Below are 22,546 nucleotides of genomic sequence, written 5' to 3'. Positions count from 1 at the left end.
GTTCATTTAAATATCACAATTACAATGATACTGATTTCAACTGTATCATTCAACCTATTGATTCAGTAGGGGTTCATAGGGTCCCTAGCTGGGAACTTAACCATCCTTTATAATGTTATGGGTGGAAATCTGTTCAATGATCTATAACTTCAGTTTACACATGATCTGTTACTTATAAGATGATAAAATTTATTTGCCTTGTTATATAGATACATGTTTTTCTCTGTCCTGTAAGAACTTTTTCTCAGGAGAATGATCATATGCTTCAAGTGCTTACTATGCTGCATACCCAAAATCGACCACAAGTTATGATTTGTTATTTATTTCTAAGGCAAAAGGAAGGATGTCCAGTAAGATGTTAAGAAATTCTGGGACCCATAAAATGAGTTAAATTTTCTCTCACAACAAATCTGTTCATGAGTGAGAATATGAATGAGAGTGAGGATATGAATGAGAGTGAGGATAAAAGAAAAAGGCAGTTTATTGTCAAGGTAGTCAAAAAAACCCTTGAATCATCAGCTTTTCCTTGTATTTAATTTTTTCCTTTGCTGTGAGTGTTTTAAGTTATGTACTGCTGCACCTACTTAAGGCTTTAACATAAAAGTAGAAGTAACTATTTTTAATGTATTTTTTTAAATTTTATTTATTTTTAAAGATTTTTATTTATTTATTTGACAGACAGAGATCACAAGCAGGCAGAGAGGCAGGCAGAGAGAGAGAGAGAGAGGAGGAATCAGGCTCCCTGTTGGCAGAAAGCCCAATGCGGGGCTCGATCCCAGGACCCTGAGATCATGACCTGAGCCGAAGGCAGAGGCTTTAACCCACTGAGCCACCCAGGTGCCCCAGAAGTAACTATTTTTTTATCACTGTGTTAATTTAGTTCAACAGTTAGGTGTATCTGTGATCCCTGGGATCCTCGAGACCATTTTAAAGGTTATGGAAGGTCAAAATAATTTCCATGGTAAAACTATTTCCATATAATACTGAGATGTTAACTTGCTTTTTTGACTCTTATTTGATTCTTATTCTTTATTAGTACTGTGGAATTTTCCAAGGACTGTAAGATTTGTGATGATTTCATTGCTCTAACTGTTAATGATAAATGTAAAACATTCTTCTCATTAAAAATTTTGAGACTTGCAGCCTAGTTGGATAAGACCCAAACTACTCAGGTCTGTAGTGCTGTAGAATATCATGATTCTGTGTCCATTTGTTGATCATGCAGTGAGAGGGCTTGCACCCTGCTTAGTTGAGTAAATTTTAAAGTTTCCTGCCTACAGTTTACTGTGATCTGATTGCTGTTCTTTTCTTTTTTTCCTTTTAAGATTTATTTATTTATTTATTTGAGAGAGGGAGAGAGCACACGCACATGCATGTGTGAGGAGGAGCAGAGGGAGAGGGATAAGTGGACTGCACTGAGTGTGGAGCCAAGGTGGGGCTCAGTCCCAGGAATCTGAGATCATGATCTGAGCCAAAATCAAGAATTGGTTGCTTAATTAACTGAGCATCCAGACCTCTCTGATTACTGGTATTTTGAGGGACCTAATGAGAGTCAGCTAGTTCAGCCCTTCATTTTACAGATAGGAGACCAAGGCCCAGAGTGATTGGCTTGTTTTTAGGTCTGTGGAGTGTTTTATGTTTAATGAAGCTATTTGGTACCCAAATCTACCTTAAGTATTTGATAAATTATTACAGCAATTCTCCAAGTTTTTGGCCTCAGGATCCCATTATACTTTTTTTTTTTTTTTTTTAAAGATTTTATTTATTTATTTGACAGAGGTCACAAGTAGGCAGAGAGACAGGCAGAGACAGAGACGGGGGAAGCAGGCCTCCTGCCAAGCAGAGAGCAGGACTTGGGGCTCGATCCCAGGACCATGGGATCATGACCTGAGCCAGTGTCACCCAGAAGCCCCTAGGATCCCATTATACTCTTAAAAATTACACTTTTAAACTCTTAAAAATTGTTTGTGTTAACATATATATAGTTTACTGTATTAAAATTTAAAGCAAAATTTAAAAATAGGAATTCATTTAAAAACAAATATAAATCCATTGCATGTTGTTTTTTAATGAAAATAAATATTTTTCAAAGCAGAATGACTTACAAGAGTGGAGTTTTATATTTTTGAAAATCTCTTTAATGTCAGCATAACAGAGGGTGCCTGAATTCGCTATCTGTGTGTGTGCTTGAAGTATATGAGGTAAATTTGGCCTCACCCAATATGTAGTTGAAAAATGGAGGAACCGTTAAAGATAATTGTGGATCCTCTTCTTTGATATGGCAGTGCAACAAAACTTGACAGGTAGTAGTTTCTTAAAGATTAGTTGTGATGTGGAATCTGAAGACATATGAGTGGACTTTCTTTGTTACATTAAAATCCACTGGTCTGCCTTGAACTTTGAATGGATCTTTTATCCATGTCTGATTTTGGAACATTTGTTGCCATTTGGAAAATAATGGTTCACCGAGTTAAGCAGATCTTCCAAATGCTGATGAAATTACACAATACTGAAAAGCACATTTGTTAATATCACCACCAGTATTATCAGAAAAGTCTTTTTTAAGTATTGGGAATCTATCAGTTTCACAGTGTCAGATATGTCTCTCCAAATTCTAATTTTTGCCTAAAAGCTCAAATTTTATTATTGGCAACACAAATGTCAGTTGTTTTTCTTAAAGCAACAAACTCATTTATTTTCAAGAAAATGACGTATTCTAATATCTAAATAAGTACATTTTGGCCGTTCAAGTAAAAATGGTGTTCCATAATTGTGCAAGTGCTTCTCCTTAAGACAATGTCTTACATTGGTATGTAGCAAAAGTGTTTGATTATAACTTTCCATTTTGTCAAATAGAATATTTAAAAGATGTACTCAGAGATAGGGATTTAATCAGATAAGTCAGGGCCACACGAGAAGGAAGTGATTGAGGCACCTAGGGTGTAAAATTTAAGAATTTGCTACCTGAAAATGAGTCACTCTTTAAAATTTCGCATGGGAGGTGCTTCACTTACTGTACCCTGGTCCCAGTCCTGAGGTTAATAATTTTACTGCTTCATCAAGGACCTCTTAAGTGAAATTAAAAAAAAAAAAAATTGTCTTTTTTAACTACAAGTGCATGGAGGTAAAGAATACACTGTTGAGCTTGGGGCCACTGTGAATTTGTGCTGAAACTAAAGTAGTGTAGCCCCACCCCCCATTTTAAAATTTTTCCTCTTTATGCATTGCTTTTGCATCCTCAGTGCAAACGTCAACACAATGAAAAAGACAACGTTTTAGTATTACTATAAAAGTAATTTTTATTTATTCGAGAGAGAGAGAGATAGAGCGAGTGAGTGGGAGCACACCAGTATGTGCACAATATACTGATACGGAGCAGGGATGGAGGGGCAGAGGAAGGAGAGAAAGAATCATAAGCGTGCTCACCGTGGAGCCCAACACGGAGCTCAGTCTTACAACCCTGAGATCATGACCTAAGCCGAAATCCAGGGTTGGATGCTTAACTGACTGAGCCACCCCTGTGCCCTGATATTTCTATGAAAGTAATTTTAATATTACAGACACCACCTGGGTTCCCAGACCATCTTTGAGAACTGCTGAAAACTAGTGCTTTGCACCTTCGACAAGATTTGACCATCAATACTTAAGCTACTTAAAATGTTGTGGTAGTGGTTCTCACCTTCCCTGCACATTGAAATCACCTGTAGGGCTTTAAAACGACTGCAGAGGCCCCACCCCTAGAATTTAATTGGTTTAGGGTGCTGCTTGGATGCTAGGATTTTCCCGAGTTCTAGAGTTGATACCAGTATGCACCTAAGGTTGGGACTTGTTTTATAGGGTTTGAATACTGTTTTGATTAGCTGTTTACTCATGTTTTCTACATTAAAATAAAATGTAATTTTAAACAACTTTGGTACTGTTCCTGGGACAAATAGAGGTTAGATTTTGATACCAAGTAGTTTAAAAACAACTTGTGAAATAGCAGTCAGTTCTGTGAAAAAGTATACTTAGGGGTAAATATACTAGTAATACTTTAAAATGAGGTTGGTAATTCTGATTAGATTGTTTTGGCCCATGATGGGTTGTTTGCTAATTCTAAAAAGTTCAACTTAAAGAGTTTATTCATTCTGTGGAAGGCATTATATTAGTAATTGAGTACAAATAATCATTTCTTCGAAAATGAAGTTTAGGGGCACCTGGGTGGCTCAGGGGGTTGAGCCTCTGCCTTAGGGCTCAGGTCATGGTCTCAGCGTCCTGAGATTGAGCCCCGCATCAGGCTCTCTCCTCAGCGGGGAGCCCGCTTCCCTCTATCTGCCTGCCTCTCTGCCTACTTGTGATCTCTCTCTGTCAAATAAATAAAGTCTTTCAAAAAAAAAAGAAAATTAAGTTTAATGCAAGCTCATTTTCAAACAAAACTTTTTTTCTTAGAATTAAAATTTAAATACTAAGATTGTATTATTCAAAGGATTTTTCTTTTTTTTTTTCTTTTAGAATTAAAATTGGGAGAACTGCTTCATGATAAGCTGTAAGTATTTATGTCATTTGAAATAGTGTAATGTAATATTTCCATGTTTTTCCTTGTGTGCAGTAGTGTTCCTTGGGACCTGGGTAATATTACATTTCAAAGCTGTAAAAAGAAAATGATTTATGAATATATTTTTAACATTGGTGAGTTATTTTGGGGTATCTGGCCCTGGTTGTGATAAAAATGGTTATAGTTAGTGGAAACTGCTTCATGGTTCTTTCCTTGAGAGTTAGATATATAGGATGTGAAATTTCTTGAAGAAAGCTTACAGGCTGTATGTTATCTGTAATAGGCTGGCTGATAACCAGAGAGATAAGTGAGATAATGGCTGGATGAAAGTAGATCCAGAATCCCTGGAAAGGTGAAAAAGGAGAGGTGCTTGATTCTATTTATACTACCATAGATATATCCTCAGTTCCCATACTGATCTGGCCAGGCTCAATTTCAAGGTTAGAAATATAAAATGTTTAATTAGTGGCCCAGATTGGACATTTAGGAAGCAAGGGTAGATCCTGAAATTTAGTTCTTCTCAGACTCCAGTGTGAATCAGAAACATCCCACACATTGGAAAACACATGTTGCTGGGCCCCACCCCCAGAGATCCTTCTTTAGGTCTGGCGTGGGACCACAGTAGTTGCATTTCTACCAAGTTCCCTGATGAGGTTGATGCTGTTGATCCAGGGACTAACCACACTAAGAACCATTCTAGGGCATCATTTTGGTGCTGCAGGCAATTCTAGGAAAGATAAAATGAAACCTTATCCCAAGCTAATGCAGAAGAGTGTGGCTCCTGACATGGAACAAGATGTGTAAGAAGATAGCTAGAGGGACCAGGCTGTCTTCATTTCCCCCAAGGTATTAGGCTTAGCCCAGAAAAAATGATTACCAGCAGCCTCCCCTGACTATCTATCTATTAAAGTTATACTCTTGTGATTCGTATCTTTCTTAGCTGTCTTGTCTTTTCTGCCTAGCATACAGTCTTCTAACATGCTGTGTAACTTTTTATCTTTATTGTTTGTTGTCCGTTTCCTTCCACTGGATGTGAGCTTCCTTAAGGCAGGCAAATTTGTTCACTCACTCATGTATTCTAAGTACCCCGAACCATGCTTAGCACATATTAGGTGCTTGTGGTATTTGTTGGGTGAATGAAATAGCTAACTTAATGCTACTACAGTTTCTGTAGAGGTTTGCTAATTAAGCAGATACCTCACCAGGGTTTTAATTGTGCCATTAAAAACTTAGTTTAGTTCTCTTATAAGTAATAAATGGATACTTTTAAGCTAATTCAGACCTCAGGGATGAAACAAAAACTTCCCATGACACTTCCACCACTCCCCCACATGTCTGTTCCTTGCCTGGAGATAATCACTGTTATCAGATTGTTGCATGTTTTTCTAGACTTACAAAGGAATATATTTACATGAGTAAAAATCTGTAAAATATTAGTTAATTGTAAATGCGAATCTGCAGTATGTATTATTTTGAAAATTCCTTCCCAATTCAGTATATCTTGGAGATCTATCTTGGAGATCTTTCCGTGTTAGTATATAAGCTCTACCTTGTTCATTTTAACGTTGGTTTGTATTTTATAAAACGGCTGTACTGTAATTTATTCTGTGGTATCCCTATTGATGGACATTTAGATTGGTAACATGGGAAAATTCAAGACACTTAATTTCTGCAAGCCTTTTGGTATACATGTACAAAAGATTTTTAGGATGGAAGCCTAGAAATCAAATGGCTGGATTTTAATGGGTTGAGTCAGGCTTTTCTAAACAAAAGTCTGTATCAGTTTACACTCCCACCAATGAAAAAAATAAATAAATATGTTTTTAAAGCTTTCTGAATGGCCAAAGAAATTTATCTTTTTTTTTGTATTACCTGATTACATTTAAATTTGAGCAGCTTTGCACTATTTTACTATTAATATGCATTTTTTCTTTTTCATGTTGTTTGCCTCTTTTTTTTTTTTGAGTACTTGCCTTATTTATTTATACCAGGTGGTTGTACTCTATATAATAACTTTTTGAAAATTATATTAAAAATATCCATCCTAGATAATTATGGAGTTCCAGCTATGGCTTATTATTGGCGCATATAAATTTTAAAATATTTACACAGTTGTATATATCAACTCGTTTTATAAATTATTAGAAAGTCTTTTGTTTGCATGTTTTAGGTTTAGAACTTAAATCTGCGTGAAGTTTACTTTTTGAAATTGTGTAAATCAAAGATTTCACTTTTTTCCAGATGGTTAGCCACTTGTCTCAACAGTATTTATTTATTTATTTTAAGATTTTGTTTATTTGACAGACAGAGATCACAAGTAGATGGAGAGGCAGGCAGAGAGAGAGAGAGAGAGAGGGAAGCAGGCTCCCTCCTGAGCAGAGAGCCCGATGTGGGACTCGATCCCAGGACCCTGAGATCATGACCTGAGCTGAAGGCAGCGGCTTAACCCACTGAGCCACCCAGGTTCCCTCAACAGTATTTATTGATTAACCCATTGTTTTTCACTACTTTGAAGTTCTACTTTTATCACATATAATTTCTTCAGCAATGGTGTTTAGGCTGTTTTTTTATTGACCTGTGTGTTCTAGGATGCTTTCAATTATTATATCTTATAGTGTCTTTGATACTTGATGAATCTCTGTTGTTTTTGCTAAAAAAATTCTCTTCCATTTTTGCATATTTTCTGTTTTGGCTTGACAACCTCTTTGAAAAATACCATTTGGGTTTTGATTAGCATATACTAGAGTTGCCTTCAATAATACCATGTTCATATTGTCAGATTATCTTGAAGCATTAAGAGATTTGAGGGATTGCAGGAAAGAGTCTGTTTCCTAAAAGCTGCTGCTTTCTCGTTGCTGCTGCCTTTCTGAGAGAAATGATTTAGTGTAACAAGGTAGATGTCTTTATTTTCCTGGTAATCTAATAGCTTAGACTAAGCAAAATATGAAGTCAGTAGCTTCATCACCTGTCAGACTTTCTTTTAAGCTTCTTTTGTTCCTGTCCCATTTTTTTGAGGCATATCTCAATTAATGATACACTTCCTAACCAGTCCACAGTGCATCACAGCTGTCTGCTCTTATGGCTAATAACTCATAAATACCAGACACAAATAAGAGGATTCCTGGATTATTTTTCATTATGTTATTGCCAGAACTTGGGTCATTACAGACAGTAATGTGCCAGATTATTACTATCATTTAATATGTAAAGAAAATGTTTGATGATTATTCCAAACACAGCTTTCTAAATATTAAATGGAGAAAAATTATTTAAAGGCAAAGTGAAATCCATTATAGATCAGTTCATCTTTTTTCCAAAATTTCTGATGTGCGACCTTTTTGAAAGAAATACAAAAAAATCTTTTGTTTTCTTTTCTCTCCCACAGTGCTTGTAAAATAATTTGAATGACAAATACATGGAATAATTTTTATGTTATGTTTCTATTTAGTTGAAATAGAAGTGGTAGCAAATTGGGAAGATTAAATACATAGAATACTATACTATATACTATAACTATAACTATATACTATAGTTATTTAAAGCACTGTAATAATTTTTATATCATTGTGAGAATCTGGGTAAACTTAACTGGTTCAAGAACAATTTGTGTGGTCATGTTTTTTATTTGCAGATTTGGTCTTTTTGAAGCCATGTCTGCCATTGAAATGATGGATCCCAAGATGGATGCTGGCATGATTGGAAACCAAGTTAATCGAAAAGTTCTCAATTTTGAACAAGCTATCAAGGTAATTACCATTGTGCTTTTGTGTTTTATCATTTGTTATTTCATATGTTAAAACAATGAAAATCAAACTTGGCATATTAAAGTATAATTTTTAAAGAGCATTTCAGGTATATAAATAAAAATTAGTTATAACCTTTATTTATTGATCTCCTTTGAAATCTGTTAAATCTAAAAATTGTTTAGGGTCTTCATTACAAGCTTGCTCTAAATTTGTATGTGTTTATTAATTTTTTTAAAAGATTTTATTTATTTGTTTCAGAGAGAGAGCACAAGTAGGGAAAAGGGGCAGGGGGAGAGGGAGAAGCAGATTCCTCACTGAGCAAGGAACCTGACAGGGGGCTCAGTCCCAGGACCCCAGGGTCGTGACCTGAGCCAAAGGCAGATGCTTAACCCACTGAGCCACCCAGGTGCCCTGTTCTTTAATTTTTGAAAGCATTTCAGTATATATTTAAATACCAGGGTAGTTGGTTAAGGGATTAAAATTGGATATTAATATATTAAGCAAAGTGCTTATGGTTGTGAATTTGAAATTAACTCTGTGAGGATTGACTTATAAATTCATTCATCGTTGACAGAGAGTTAATTTTGCATATTTTATGAGAAAAGAGTTGCTAAACAAAATTTACAAGTAATATAGTTAACTTAAAAACGTTTACTTTTCTTGGGGCATCTGGCTGGCTCAGTTGGTTAAGCATCTGCTTCTTGATTTCCATTCAGGTTATGATCTCAGGGTTATGAGATTGAACCCCACCTTCGTCTCCATGCTCAGTGGGGAGTCTGCTTGAGGTTCTCTCTGCTTCTACCCTGTACCCTGTGCACACCCTGTGTCTCAGTTTTTTATCTGAGGATACAGTTCTAGAATTTTTATTTTTAAAATCTTCAATTTTTGGAAGGCAAAATATTATTGGACATAGAAACCATAAATTTATAAAAAAAACTTCGGCTCATATGTCCTATTTCTCTTCCTTTTTAGGATGGCACCATTAAAATTAAAGACCTCACCTTGCCTGAATTGATAGGGATAATGGATACTTGTTTTTGCTGTTTGGTAAGAGTTAAAATAACACTTGGTTAATCTAAAAACTGTGACTTCCCAGAAAGTTCCTATGGTTGGGGGTTATTAAATTGGAGATGGAAGGCCCGAAAACTTGTGCAGATTCTTGCAGTAATCTAGGTAGGATGTGAAGCTCTCAACTAGTTAGTAGTAGTGAATATGAAAAAGAAAAGTTAAATGAGTGGCTAAGGACTGCTTAGTTCTAAAATTGTGAATTCCTTACTTTATGGATTTCTATTGACTTCATTGTGGAATTAATTGCTTTTGAATGGTCAGTAAGGCAGCATTGTAATTTCATTAGTCTTCAAATATATTGCAGACTGTTCTATATAAGAATACTTTCATTAGATAGCTAGTCATATTTATGGTATATGATTCTTGAAAAACTAAAGTCAGTGAAAGTGAATTATAATTCTTTTGTTTCCTCTGACCTTCCTTTTAATCATCTTTGAAATGCCATGATTAATACTATATTTATTTGGGTCTGTGGCAGTCAAGCCTGGGTCAGTTTAGACTTTGCAGACTGTGTGTTGTCTTAAACATACACATACTTTTATCTCTTTATAGATAACATGGTTAGAAGGCCATTCCTTGGCACAGACAGTATTTACGTGCCTTTACATTCACAATCCAGACTTTATAGAAGATCCTGCCATGAAAGCTTTTGCTCTGGGAATCCTGAAAATCTGTGACATTGCAAGGGAAAAAGTAAATAAAGCTGCTGTTTTTGAAGAGGTAAGATTTTGTAATATGAGAATTCCTGAAGCTCATTTGACCATCTTATTTATTGTGATATATTTAAATGATATGTGATACTTATTTTTATCAACAAATATAGGTAAAAACTGTTTTTAAAAGTGATGGTATGTTGTTTACAAATATATTGGCTGAAGTAATCCAGTTTGAAGAAAGAACATTAATTTCACTCTATATTCTTTCCATCGCTACCATGCATTGAGTATCCATTATGTGCAGATTATTCTGGGTGTTGTGGGAATTCACAAAATAACAGACATAGCTTCTTTCCTCAAATCTCTTGTAAGATATTACACAGAAGTGCTGTACTTTCAGTCTTTGGATAAGAGGGAGCTAAGGAAAACAAAGTTTTGAGGAATATTTTAGGGCATAAACATACTTCCAGTTTGTACGAAGTACCTTGCCTTGAGGAAGTGTTTTGAGTTTTAAACTTGGAAAGATGTTTTTCTCCTTATGAGAAAAATAAGGTTTTAGGTTCTGATAATTTTAAGGGGAAATGTAATAACATTTAAAATTATTGATAAGGGGGCGCCTGGGTGGCTCAGTGGGTTCTGCCTTTGGCTCGGGTCATGATTCCAGGGTCCTGGGATCGAGCCCTGCATCAGGCTCTCTTCTCAGCGGGGAGCCTGCTTCCTCCTCTTTCTCTGCCTGCTTCCCTGCCTACTTGTGATCTCTGTCTGTCAAATAAATAAATAAAATCTTTTAAAAAAAATTATTGATAAGTATTTTTAATTCTTCCTTTTGTTGAAACATGTTTCTTTTTAACACTGTTACTAATCCAAAATAAATATCTTAGTCTCCTTCAGTGGTTCAGTCTATAGTATGTATAGTTTTTCTAAATTTATATTAATAATATGAGAATATTATGAGCTAATATGACTTCACATTTGAATATATGGCTTGTGAGTTGTGTATGAAATACTGTCTACTTTTTACACACTCATTGGTTATTTAGCTACTTATTTTAATTGCTATCGGTATCACGGAAAATCTTTTCCACTTACTTGAAAATTTTAAAAAGATTAGTTTGCATTAACAAGTGAGAAGAGATATACATATGAATACTTGCATTCTCACAGTGCACCCAAAAGGACATTAAAAATCCTGATCTTAGGCAGAGAAAGGTTTCATATAGCAAACAGTGCTACAGTAGTTGGTTAGCACCCTTAAAAATTAACTTATCATCATTTTACATCTGCCTTAATCTGTTGAGTTATTGTAGCAGAATACCATAGATGGAGTGGCTTGTAAACAACAGAAGTTTATTTCTTATAGTTCCAGAGACCAAGAAGTCCCAAGATCAAGGCACCAGCAGCTTCAGTGTCTGGTGAGGGCTTGCCTTCTGGTTCAGAATGGTCATCTTTGCACCATGTCCTCACTTGGGAGAAAGTGCAAGGGAACTCCCTTGGTCTCTTTTGTAAGATCACTGATCCCATTCATGGGGGCAGACCTAATCACCTTCCAAAGGCGGACCTCCAGATACTATCACATTGGGTGTTAGGACTTAACATATGAATTGTGGAGGGACACAAACACTCAGTCTATGACAACATCAACATAAATTGAATATAGTTGAAGTATTTTAAGTGTAAAAAAGTTGTTAAGAAGATTGTAGAAAATGAAATGACCTTTAAACACGAGAAAAGGTGCATAACTTAAGAGACATGCAGATTAAAACTGAGATACCATTTTTTACCCATTATTGGCAAAGATGAGCAATTTTGTATAATGTACATATTGATGAAGGTGAGAAACGGGCATTCACATGGGCTATGTGTGTGAGAGATGAATAGTCGTTGCCTCGCTCTTTTTAATCTTTAATTTCAAATTAACAAGTTATAGTGAGCACAAAGAACAGCCTATATCCCTTACCTTGATTCAGCTCTATTAATCCATTGTCCCATTTACTTTCTCAATTTCTCTCTCATGTATGTTGTTTTCTTGAACCAGCAGAGGGTAAGTTGCATACATTATCACCTTCTCCCCACAAACACTTCTCAGTGTGCATCTCCTAAGAAAAAGGGTACTTAAAATACACAACTGCAGTACAGTTCTCAACCTCAGTGAATCTGTAGTAACAGTCCACTCTCCATATTCTGTTCCTGTTAGGTGACCTACCAATATCCTTTTTAGTGTTTTTTTCCCCCTACGGTTTGGGATCCAGTCTAGGATCATGTCCTGCATTTAGTTGCCTGTCTCTTTAGTATCCTTTAATCTATAACAGTTCCTCAGCCTTTCTTTGTCTCCAGGTCATGGATGTTTTTGGAGAATGTAGGCCTTTCCTAGTTTGTCTTTTTAAGAGTCTTCCTCACTGAAGCTTGTGTGTTTTTCCTCGTGGCTAAATTAGATTATGCGGTCCTGGTAGGAGTATGATATAAGTGATATTGTGTCCTCCTTCTGGTGTCACAGGTAAGGCATACACCCACTCAGTGGTGATATTATATTGTTCCAAGATGTTTTCTGATTACTCTATGGTTATTGTTTTCTCCCCTGGTGTGTAGTAAGCCTGCCATAGGGAAACTCTTTAAGATCATACAAATATCCTGCTCATTAAAATCTTTCCCTATATTTAGCATCCATGGATTCTTGGTTGGACTAATCTTCACTGTGATGGCTGCAAAATGATTATTTTCTCACATTAGCATGCCCTCCATGTTTATTAGGGCTCAGGTTTCCACTGTAAGCAAGACTCAGACATTTTTATGGTATTACAAACTCACTTAACTGTTTCAAAGAGCAGTTGGTAATAACGTAAGTTAAAGTGTATATGACTTAACTCAGCAGATTCACTTTTAGGGATTTATTCTACAAATAGATCTGTGCTGTGTACAAAGACTTATGTACAAGGACATTAATTGTAGTTTTGTTTGTAGTAATGAAAGTCTAGAAACTACCTTAACGTCCAACATAGACTTGTTAAATGAAGCTACCTTCATACAGTGGAGTATTACGCACCCTTTACAAAGAAGGAGGTAGTCTTGTGTGGAAGTAAGATTAGACCTCCAAAATAAAGTAAAATAAGTTAGGTATAGAAATGTATAGGTTTCGGGGCGCCTGGGTGGCTCAGTGGGTTAAGCTGCTGCCTTCGGCTCGGGTCATGATCTCAGGGTCCTGGGATCGAGTTCCGCATTGGGCTCTCTGCTCAGCAGGGAGCCTGCTTCCTCCTCTCTCTCTCTGCTTGCCTCTCTGCCCACTTGTGATCTCTCTCTGTCAAATAAATAAATAAAATCTTAAAAAAAAAAAAAAAGAAATGTATAGGTTTCTTTTTAAAAATGGGGAGTAGCTAAATCTTCATACATAAGATAACTGGAATCTTGAAACTTGGGATAGATTTGTGTGTGCTGTTAGAGTTTTTATTATGTGCCTTGATGAGTTTGTTTTAAAAGGGAATGAAAATAAAATTTTTGTAATGTAAATAATTACAATTGAAATTCTGCATATTCTCTGGATGAAGGACGTAACAAATGGGAGAGCTCATAAAGGAAAAGACCAATAGGAAAAAGCTGATAGAAAAATTTTTGGAAAAATTTAGATAACAAAAATTATATGTATTTGTTAAGATCTCATTCAAATAAAGCATAACACTGAAGTCCAAGTGAGTAACTGGGCAGTAAAATAAGCAGCTTACTCTTGGAGGAGGGTAATAAATAACAGTAGCATTTAAAACTTTAGTCTCCGTGTCATCCAAGAAATACAGTTAAAATCACTTCTCATCTACCAAATATATTTTTAAGTGAGAATATTCAGTATTGGTATGCAGTAAGTTATCATTTGGTTGTTATTAGTGGCAGTATGCATTAGCACAGCTGGAACTAATTAATTCATCTTTAGAATTCAGCCTTAAATGTGGATACTTTATGCAAAAACACTTTAATCAGTTTTTAATAGTGAAAGTTGGCATCAACCAAAATGCCACCATTAGGGTTTGCTTGAATTAAATTATGGATAATTTATTACACATAATTTATTATATAGAATGATAGTGAAAACGTGCCTAAAATCATGGGAGAGTGGAGGCACCTGAGTGGCTTAGTTAAGTGTCTGCCTTTGGCTCACTAATGATCTTAGGTAGGGTCCTGGGATCGAGCCCCAAGAAGGTGTCCTTGCTTATTGGGGAGCCTGTTTCTCCCTCTCTCTCTGTCACTCCTCCATGCTTCTGTGCACGTCTCTCAAGTAAAATCTTCTAAAAAAAAAATCATGAGAGACTGTATACTTCGAAGGGTTAGGAAAGCAGCACACAGTATAACCAACTATGTGATAAAGAAGACTGGAAAGAAATATAAAGTTCTTGGGCTGGAAAAATTGTGCTTTCTTGTTTCTGTAAACTTTTCAGGTTTTTCCTGGTAAGTTTGTCTTGGTCTTATAATTAGAAAAAGAATTGGTTGCCTATTGAATAGTCCTTAAGAGACCTGGTAATGAATAAGTAAGAATGAAGTGTAATAAACAGATCATTTCTTTGAAATGGCTGCTTCTGGAAGTAACCGAAGTTCCTAGGTGCTGGTTTATTTTGCCTTCAAATGTGTCTTTGCTCGATTTTACTCCTGAACTGGAGACATGTGTCTGTCTTAATATAATATCCTGTAGACCTGTACAAAATGGGAACCACTGTTCCCCCATCAAACCACTGGTCATCTTGCATTCTACATCTTGCAATGGTATCTACAGGGTTATCTAAAGATTTTTATTTATTTATTTGACAGACAGAGATCACAGGTAGACAGAGAGACAGGCAGAGAAAGAGGAAGGGAAGCAGGCTCCCAGCCAAGCAGACAGCCTGATGCGGGCCTCGATCCCAGGACCCTGGGATCATGACCTGAGCCGAAGGCAGAGGCTTTAACCCACTGAGCCACCCAGGCGCCCCTTCCTTCCTTCCTATCACCTAACAGCAAGAAAGGGAACAGAAGCAGGGGTAGTGGGAGAGGGAGAAGCAGGCTCCCTGCTTAGCTCCATCCCAGGACCCCGGGATCATGACCTGAGCCGAAGGGAGACACTTAATGACTGAGCCACCCAGGCACCCCTCCATATTTCTGGATAATAGACTTATATTCTAATTTCTAGATGTAAGCAATTCTATACAGTTAATTTTATACAATATTATACAGTTTTAACAATTTTAACTGGGGTATATCAGCACATTTTTAGCATATAACTGACATTCACATATTAACCCCTCTTACTTACCAATAGTAATCCAGTTTTGGTTAAGTCGTTATTCAGTGTTGATGTTATAGTGATTGTATAAATACTAATGACAAATGAGCCCGAGTGGTATAAGCATACATTTCTTTTCTCGTATAGATTTTTATTTTTCTTGGAGATGATAACTGCTTCTTTTTGGTTTGCTTAGTTTTCTGTGTACTTCTCCTTGATTCTTCCCTTCCCATTATTATAAAACACCATCAGATAGTCTATCAGTTTATGTATTTTTTTAAAGATTTATTTATTTATTTATTTGACTGAGAGAGATCACAAGTAGACAGAGAGGCAGGCAGAGAGAGAGAAAGAGAGGGAAGCAGGCTCCCCGCTGAGCAGAGAGCCCGATGCGGGACTTGATCCCAGGACCCTGAGATCATGACCTGAGCCGAAGGCAGCAGTTCAACCCACTGAGCCACCCAGGCGCCCCATGTATTTTTTTAAATTCTTCTTAGCTCCTTTGTTCTCTAGCGTCAGGCTGGATCAGTTCTCTTCTAGGTGTTACACTGTACAGCTGTGATCCCTGGTTCTATTCTCCTGGGAATTCCATTTCCCTTTCAAAAAAATTTTTTTGTTGTAGCTGTCTGGATTTCATGCCTATTTTCTTAGTTTATTACTTTGTGTGGTATAGTATTTCCAGTTCCATGGGGAGAGACAGGGTTGGAATTGCAATTGTTTTTCTGAGAACTTAGATGTCTGAAAATGTCTTTCCTACCCTCACACTTGATTAAAAGTTTTGTTGTAATAGATTTTTAGGTTGGAAAATCATTTTTCTCAGAATTACATAGGCATTACTCCACTGACTCTTATTTTTAGTGTTGCCATCCTGATCCTTTATATGTGACACATGTTTTCTCTTTGGAAACTTTTAGGATTTTTCTTTCTAATGATTACACTTTAGATTTGGTCATTACAACCCTTTTCTGATCTCAGTTTGAAGTATCCTATTCTCAGACCACCATCTGTTTATATATTGCCTATGTTCTGATTTCTGCAGTTCACCCCTACTTGGACTCCAGTTTATTATATCACTTTCTTACTGTCAGTATCCTTTTGACTATCTTTGACCTAAAAATCCATCTTCCTTCATGACAGTTACTCCCTTTCCTGTACTTGAAGCTGTCTTACTCTCATGCCTTACTGTACATCAATTCTAGTTGAGTCTAGCCCTCTATCTACCGTGTCTTTATACTTACACATCTCAGTGTAACTAGAGAAAAATACATTTACACTGATTGGTCCTACTTTCAGTTCATCACCACTAACTTCAGATTGGCCATGAATGCTTCTTCCTAGGTCATTCTCCCTCTTAGACTTCTAACACTTGTACCATCCTCACTGGAAGCAAACCTACCTTCCTACTGCACTAAATAAGTGGAAGTAATCTCACCTGCCTGCACAAGTGCCCTATGTTCTTTGGCCCTTTTATCTGTCTAGATGAATCTTTCATCCAAGGGTGATCTCTTCTGCTTGTGCATTGGATTCCGTACCCTGTCTTATTAAAAAATATTCCTCTAGCAATCCTCTGCTCTGTCCCTTGCATCATGAATATGTCCCTCTACTGGATCATTCCCATCAGCATGTTAACATGGCTTTTCTTCCTCAATCTTAAAAATACTGTTTCCTGGCATAACAGAACTTTAGCTTCTGCCCCCATATTATGCAGTTCTTTTCAGCAATAATCCTTAAAAGGTTTCCATTCTCTCCTAAATCCACTCCAGTCAGGCTTTGAATGGTGTTCCGCCAAAACTTTATTGTCATGGTCATCTTAGACCTTAGTGTTGCTAAACCCATTGGTTAATATTTGGTCTTAAACTTTATTGGTCATCAGATTTTTGACATGGAGTCCATACTTGAAACAGATTATTTTCTTGACTTTTAAGGTGTTCTTTTTCCCTGTTTTCCTGCCCCACTGGTGGTTCTTGTTTGTCATCTCATTCACTATTGTATTTCATTCTCTATTTTATCTCTATTGTCATCTCAATCTCTATTCTTAGTTGGATAGCCAACACTATCCAATGGATATAGAATGCAAGCCATATACATCATTTAAAATGTTCTAGTAGCCTATGACTGAAATTTTTGTAACATTTTATTTAGCCCAATATATCTAAAATAATATTTCAATATATAATCTTTTATAAAATATTAATGAGAATTGCCAAAAAATGCAAAGAGCTCAGATGTCCACTGATGGATGAATGGATAAAGAAGATGTGATAGGGGCACCTGGGTGGCTCAGTGGATTAAGCTGCTGCCTTCGGCTCAGGTCATGATCTCAGTGTCCTGGGATCGAGCCCCACATTGGGCTCTCTGCTCAGCGGGGAGCCTGCTTTTCCTCTCTCTGCCTGAATCTCTGCCTACTTGTGATCTCTCTCTCTCTGTCAAATAAATAAATAAAATCTTAAAAAAAAAGATTAAAAATTAACTAAAAAAAAAAAAAGGATGTGATACACACACACACAAACACACACATATACATGTGGAATATTACTCAGCCATCTAAAAGAAGGAAATCTTGCCGTTTGCAACGATGTGAATGCAACTGGAGTATATTATGCTGAGAGAAAGACAGAAAGACAAATAGCATATTTCACTCATATGTTGAACTTAAGAAACAAAATAGATGAACAAAGGAAGAGGAAAGGAAAAATAAAATAAGATAAAAACGGGCAAACCATAAGAGACTCTTTTTTTTTTTTTAAAAAGATTTATTCATTTAGAGAGTGCATGCAAGCAGGGGGGAGGGGAAGAGAGAGGGCAAGAAGCAGATGCCACACTGAGCACAGAACCCAATGTGGGGCGTGATCTCAGGATCCCAAGATCGTGACCTGAGCTGAAATCAAGAGTCAGATGCTTAATTCACTGAGCCACTAGGTGCCCCAAGAGATTCTTAACTATAGGCAGCAAAGGGTTGCTGGAGAGAAAGTGGGTGGGGGCCTGGGGTATTTGGGTGCCTTAAGTAGGGCACTTAATGTCATGAGCACTGGGTGTTATATGCAACTGATGAATCACTGAACTCTACCCTGAAACTAATAATACACTATATGTTAAGTAACTTGAATTTAAATAAAAATTAATGAGATGTAAAACTATGGGGGTTTTTTTGTAGCAAGTATTCTAAGCATGTTATATATGTTATACTTATAGCACATCTCAGTTTGAACTATCCACATTTCAGGTGCTCACTGTTTAATTGGCTGTGCGATGGCCAAATGGGTCAGCATAGTTCTAAGCACTGGTGTGGCTCAGGCCCCATCTTTACACCTCTTCTCTGTTTCATTCCCCTGATGAGCTCATACAGTTCCGTAGACTTAAATTCTGTCTCTGCTAGTGAATCCCAAGTTAGTATCTTCAGCTTAAACTTTATAGACTTCCCTAAATCTCAGACTCACATGTGCTACTTCCTATTCTACATTTCCACCTGCCTATCTCAGACTTCACATGCTGGTTTTCCCCTTCCCTCCCAACTTCCTCCTTCTGTAGTCTTCTCAAATCTCAGCAAATGGAGCTCTGTTCTTCTTGTTGGGCAGAACAGAAACTTTGGAGTCATCCTTGATTCTTCTCTTTGTCTCATACCTCACATCTAAACCCTCAGGAAGTCCTGTGGACCAAAGTTTGGCAGTCAACAACTTGCTGGCCTACCCAGCCTGTTGTCTATGTTTTTTATGGCCCTGGAGCTAAGAATGTTTTTTGTGTTTTTAAAATTTTTTTTTCAAGTTTTTAATTTAAGATTATTTATTCATTTCAGAGAGAGCACGAGCACAAGGCGGGGGAATGGGGGCAAAGGGAGAGGGAGAAGCACACTCCCCACTGAGCAGGGAGCCTGACCCGGGGATCATGACCTGAGCTAAAGGTAGACACTTAACTGCCTGAGCCACCCAGAAACCCCTGTTTTTTGTGTTATAAATAGTTACATTTAATATACAAGTACCTACATAATATCTCTATTTTACCTCTTGGCTTGCAAAATGTAAAATATATATTATCTGGCTCTTTTTAAAATAATATCCTTGACTGATAATCTCTGTTTATTTGTTTAATTAATTTATTTCTTTAATTAGTACCAGGCATTGGCCCAAGTGCTACTGGGTGGATTCTGCACCTGTAATGACAGGATATATAGCTTTGCTGTGCAGGGTGAGGGTGGAGGGACACTGAGGGTGTGCTTCCTGGCTCTTATGCCGTCTCTCCTTTTTAGGGAAAAGTCCTGCTTACCTTTAGACTTGGATCCCAGTCTCCTGACTTGTCCATACAGACTTCAGTTTTCTTCTTTGCCTTTCTTAACATATTCTTCTGTTATAACTGGTGCCTACACACTGGTTTGTGTGAAACAGTACTTCTTGGCACCATTTATCCTGGAATAGTTATTAATAGCATCCCCTTTTACTCTCAGTGGTATGCCAGTTTGAGTAATAATGGTATGGTCCACCCCTTCTGTCGTTTTTTGAACGTGGATGTGATGTTTGGAGGTAGATCCTGCTTCATTTTGTAAACATGTAAATCTAAGAACAGCCTCAGAGCTTAGGATGTTGAAGCAGAAAGATTACTTCCGATATTGTGTTACTTGGCATGATAGAAGTAAGTATGCATCACTTAAGTCACTGTAGTTGAATTTTCCTCGTATTTGCAACCAAACATAGTTTTAATACAAAAATAAGTAAATTATAAAAGTTCTGGTTTGCCTGGGGAAGAGTAAACATGTTTATACATTTGGTGTGTATTTCACCAAATATTTTCTGTAATATATATACACACATGTATTTTACTTAACATGGAATTATGTAAACTATTTGCAACTTTTTTCCACAGACAATAGGAAATAGATTTCTTTATATACCAATATGTTGTGGGTAGAGAACTACCTCATTGTTTTTTATTGGCTGCACAGCATCATGTTAAGAGTACAGGTTTTGAGTATTTCTGGCAAGAATTATTAAAGGATGCTAAAACTATTAAACAGAAGTATAACAAGCACAGGATTTGTACCTAGCCTCCAAGTATCTTCCCACAAAATATTAATTAAGGAAAATGATCCATTTACAGTGAAGAAACATGACAGATACCACCTTAGCTAAATGGTCAGACTTAATATCACCAATAACGGGACGGTTCAACGTTGTGCTTCCAGATACAGTGCTCCATGAAAGAACAAAACATCACTTCTGTGGTATTCCTCTTAAATACAACAGAAAGTGGATTTAATCTTAGAGAAACATAAGGCGATCCCATATTGAGGGATGTAGTTGTTAAAAAATAACTTCGGCCTGTACTATTCCAAAATGTCAGGACATGGAAGATAAGGACCAAGGAAGTGCTCCACATTAAAGAGACACAAATTTCCAAATTTGATCACTGAACCATGGTTACGTAAGAGAGTGATTTATGGTTTTGGGAAATCACACTGAAGTATTTAGAGGTAAGGTGGCATCACAGTCTATAACTTAGTCTCAAATGTTTAAGAAAAAGTATAGAGAATGATAATGCAAATGTGGTAAAATATTATCATTTGAAGAATATTGGGAAGAATATGGAACTTCTCTGTACTATTTTTGTATTCTGAAATTTCTTCAAAATAAAAATTTTAAAAACAGCCTCTGGGGATTGATAACACCTAAGTGTGTGTGCTTTCTCTGTCACTTATATGCTTTGTAGTGTTTGGGAATTTAAGTTTCTGTGCCTCAGTGTCCTCATTTATAAAATATAGTTTGTAATAGTTCCACCTCAGAGCATTATTTTGAGAGTTAATGAAGTTATTCAAGTAAAATGTTTAGAACAGTGCCTGGCACATAGTACTTAATAATGTTAGCTGTTATTATTTGTATTCCATTGTATATTTACAGTAAATTAGTGGACATTTAATTTGCTTGAAGTCTTAATCTGAATCATTGTGGGCATGTTTTACTCTTACTTGTAGCTTTACTGTGTTACTCAGTATCTAGTCTACAGAAGGTACTCAGGTTTGATTGAAAATCTGGTCATTTCAGGAGCACCGGAAATCTTTATGCAAAGTACTTTATCTGTGAAATTAGTTTTTAAAGCAGTAATAAGTTGTAATCAATATACACTGGTAATTGTTGTTTTAGAAGGGGTTCAAAAAATTTTACTTTATTAGAATATTACATTATTAGTACAGTTAAGATCCGTGGTTTGGTTGGAATCACATTTAGTACTGGTATTGGGTATTCTACTACAGTTATGATTGTAAATGTTTTATTATTCCAGATTTCTTTGTGGGCTACATGTTTTAAATGCTGTGTTTTATAAAATACCCCTGATAACTTTCTGCAGTTATATCTTGGCAGTAGTGTAAAGACATTATAAAATATAATAAAGAACATGGGGCTTTTTCTCTCAGGATGTCTTCATCACCCTAATGGCTGTGATTGTATTTTGCCATTGTAGCCCTGGGTATCTAGCCTATACCAGCCCACATTGTGCGGTCTGAAAGAAAATGGTTCAGAAATGAATAAGTGAGGAGAAAATTTTCCTTACTAGTCTATACCTCCGAATTCTTGGTTTCAAAAAAAAAAAAAAAAAAACCCTTTGATGGCTACCACGTACTTTTTGGCTTCCTTACTCTGATTTACCAACTCCAGCGCTCCTCAGTTCCATAGGGACTTCCAGTTCCCAGATGCTTTTCCTTTAGTTTTCTCTGTTACTTCTGTGGTGTCCTCATTTCCATGGTCCACTGGTGAAATCATTCTTTCTCAAGCACCCTTAATTCCCTTGCCCCTCTCATCTCATCATAATGTGTCACTTATATGGCAAAACCCCAACCATCTGTCTACTTGCTGCTTGCACCCAAACAGCAGACGGCTGCTAGAGAAAACCCACATCTGTGTGTCTATTCTCACTTTAATTTTAGGACTGCAAATCTCAGATGGGCATTTAGCACTAGAGACAGCCCTATCCTTCTGTGGTAAGCTTTCTTTAACAGCCTCTCAGTGACTTCTCCACATCTTTTACTTCTCAAAACCTCCATTGCCAATGCTCCTCTCTATCAGCTTACATTGTACCTTAATGAAATTTTATATGGAATCAGATGTGGGCCGAAGTACCCTATCTTCTCATAATCACATGTGTTAAACCGTGTTGGTACTCACATCATCTGCCTTCTATCTTATGACAGTGCAAGTACCCTGACAATCTAAGATCAGCCTCTTGTGTTCTAGATTCTCTCCCCTCTTGCCTGCTGCAATCATTAACCCTTCTTTGTATTGCATTATTAGTGTCTCCTTCCCTACTACATTATTCTTTTGGC

The 22,546-nt window shown here is 36.7% G+C and overlaps 1 protein-coding gene across 5 annotated transcripts in view; it reads left to right on the top strand.

Annotated features, from left to right (window-relative positions):
• NAA35 (N-alpha-acetyltransferase 35, NatC auxiliary subunit) overlaps window positions 1–22,546 on the top strand; it is a 101,129-nt gene that overhangs the window by 9,304 nt on the left and 69,279 nt on the right. For all 5 annotated transcript variants that reach the window (XM_032308642.1, XM_032308643.1, XM_032308641.1 and 2 more), the window contains exons 3-6: window positions 4,492–4,525; window positions 8,166–8,280; window positions 9,253–9,327; window positions 9,901–10,068. In XM_032308642.1, coding sequence (XP_032164533.1) covers window positions 4,492–4,525; window positions 8,166–8,280; window positions 9,253–9,327; window positions 9,901–10,068 — 392 coding nt within the window. The remainder of the gene's footprint in view (window positions 1–4,491; window positions 4,526–8,165; window positions 8,281–9,252; window positions 9,328–9,900; window positions 10,069–22,546) is intronic.

This window comes from Mustela erminea, chromosome 12 (genome assembly GCF_009829155.1).
Source record: "Mustela erminea isolate mMusErm1 chromosome 12, mMusErm1.Pri, whole genome shotgun sequence".
In the NCBI taxonomy this organism is placed as follows: Eukaryota; Metazoa; Chordata; class Mammalia; order Carnivora; family Mustelidae; genus Mustela; species Mustela erminea.
Note: the sequence above shows the minus strand (reverse complement) of the source record. Positions and strands in the feature narration are given on the sequence as shown.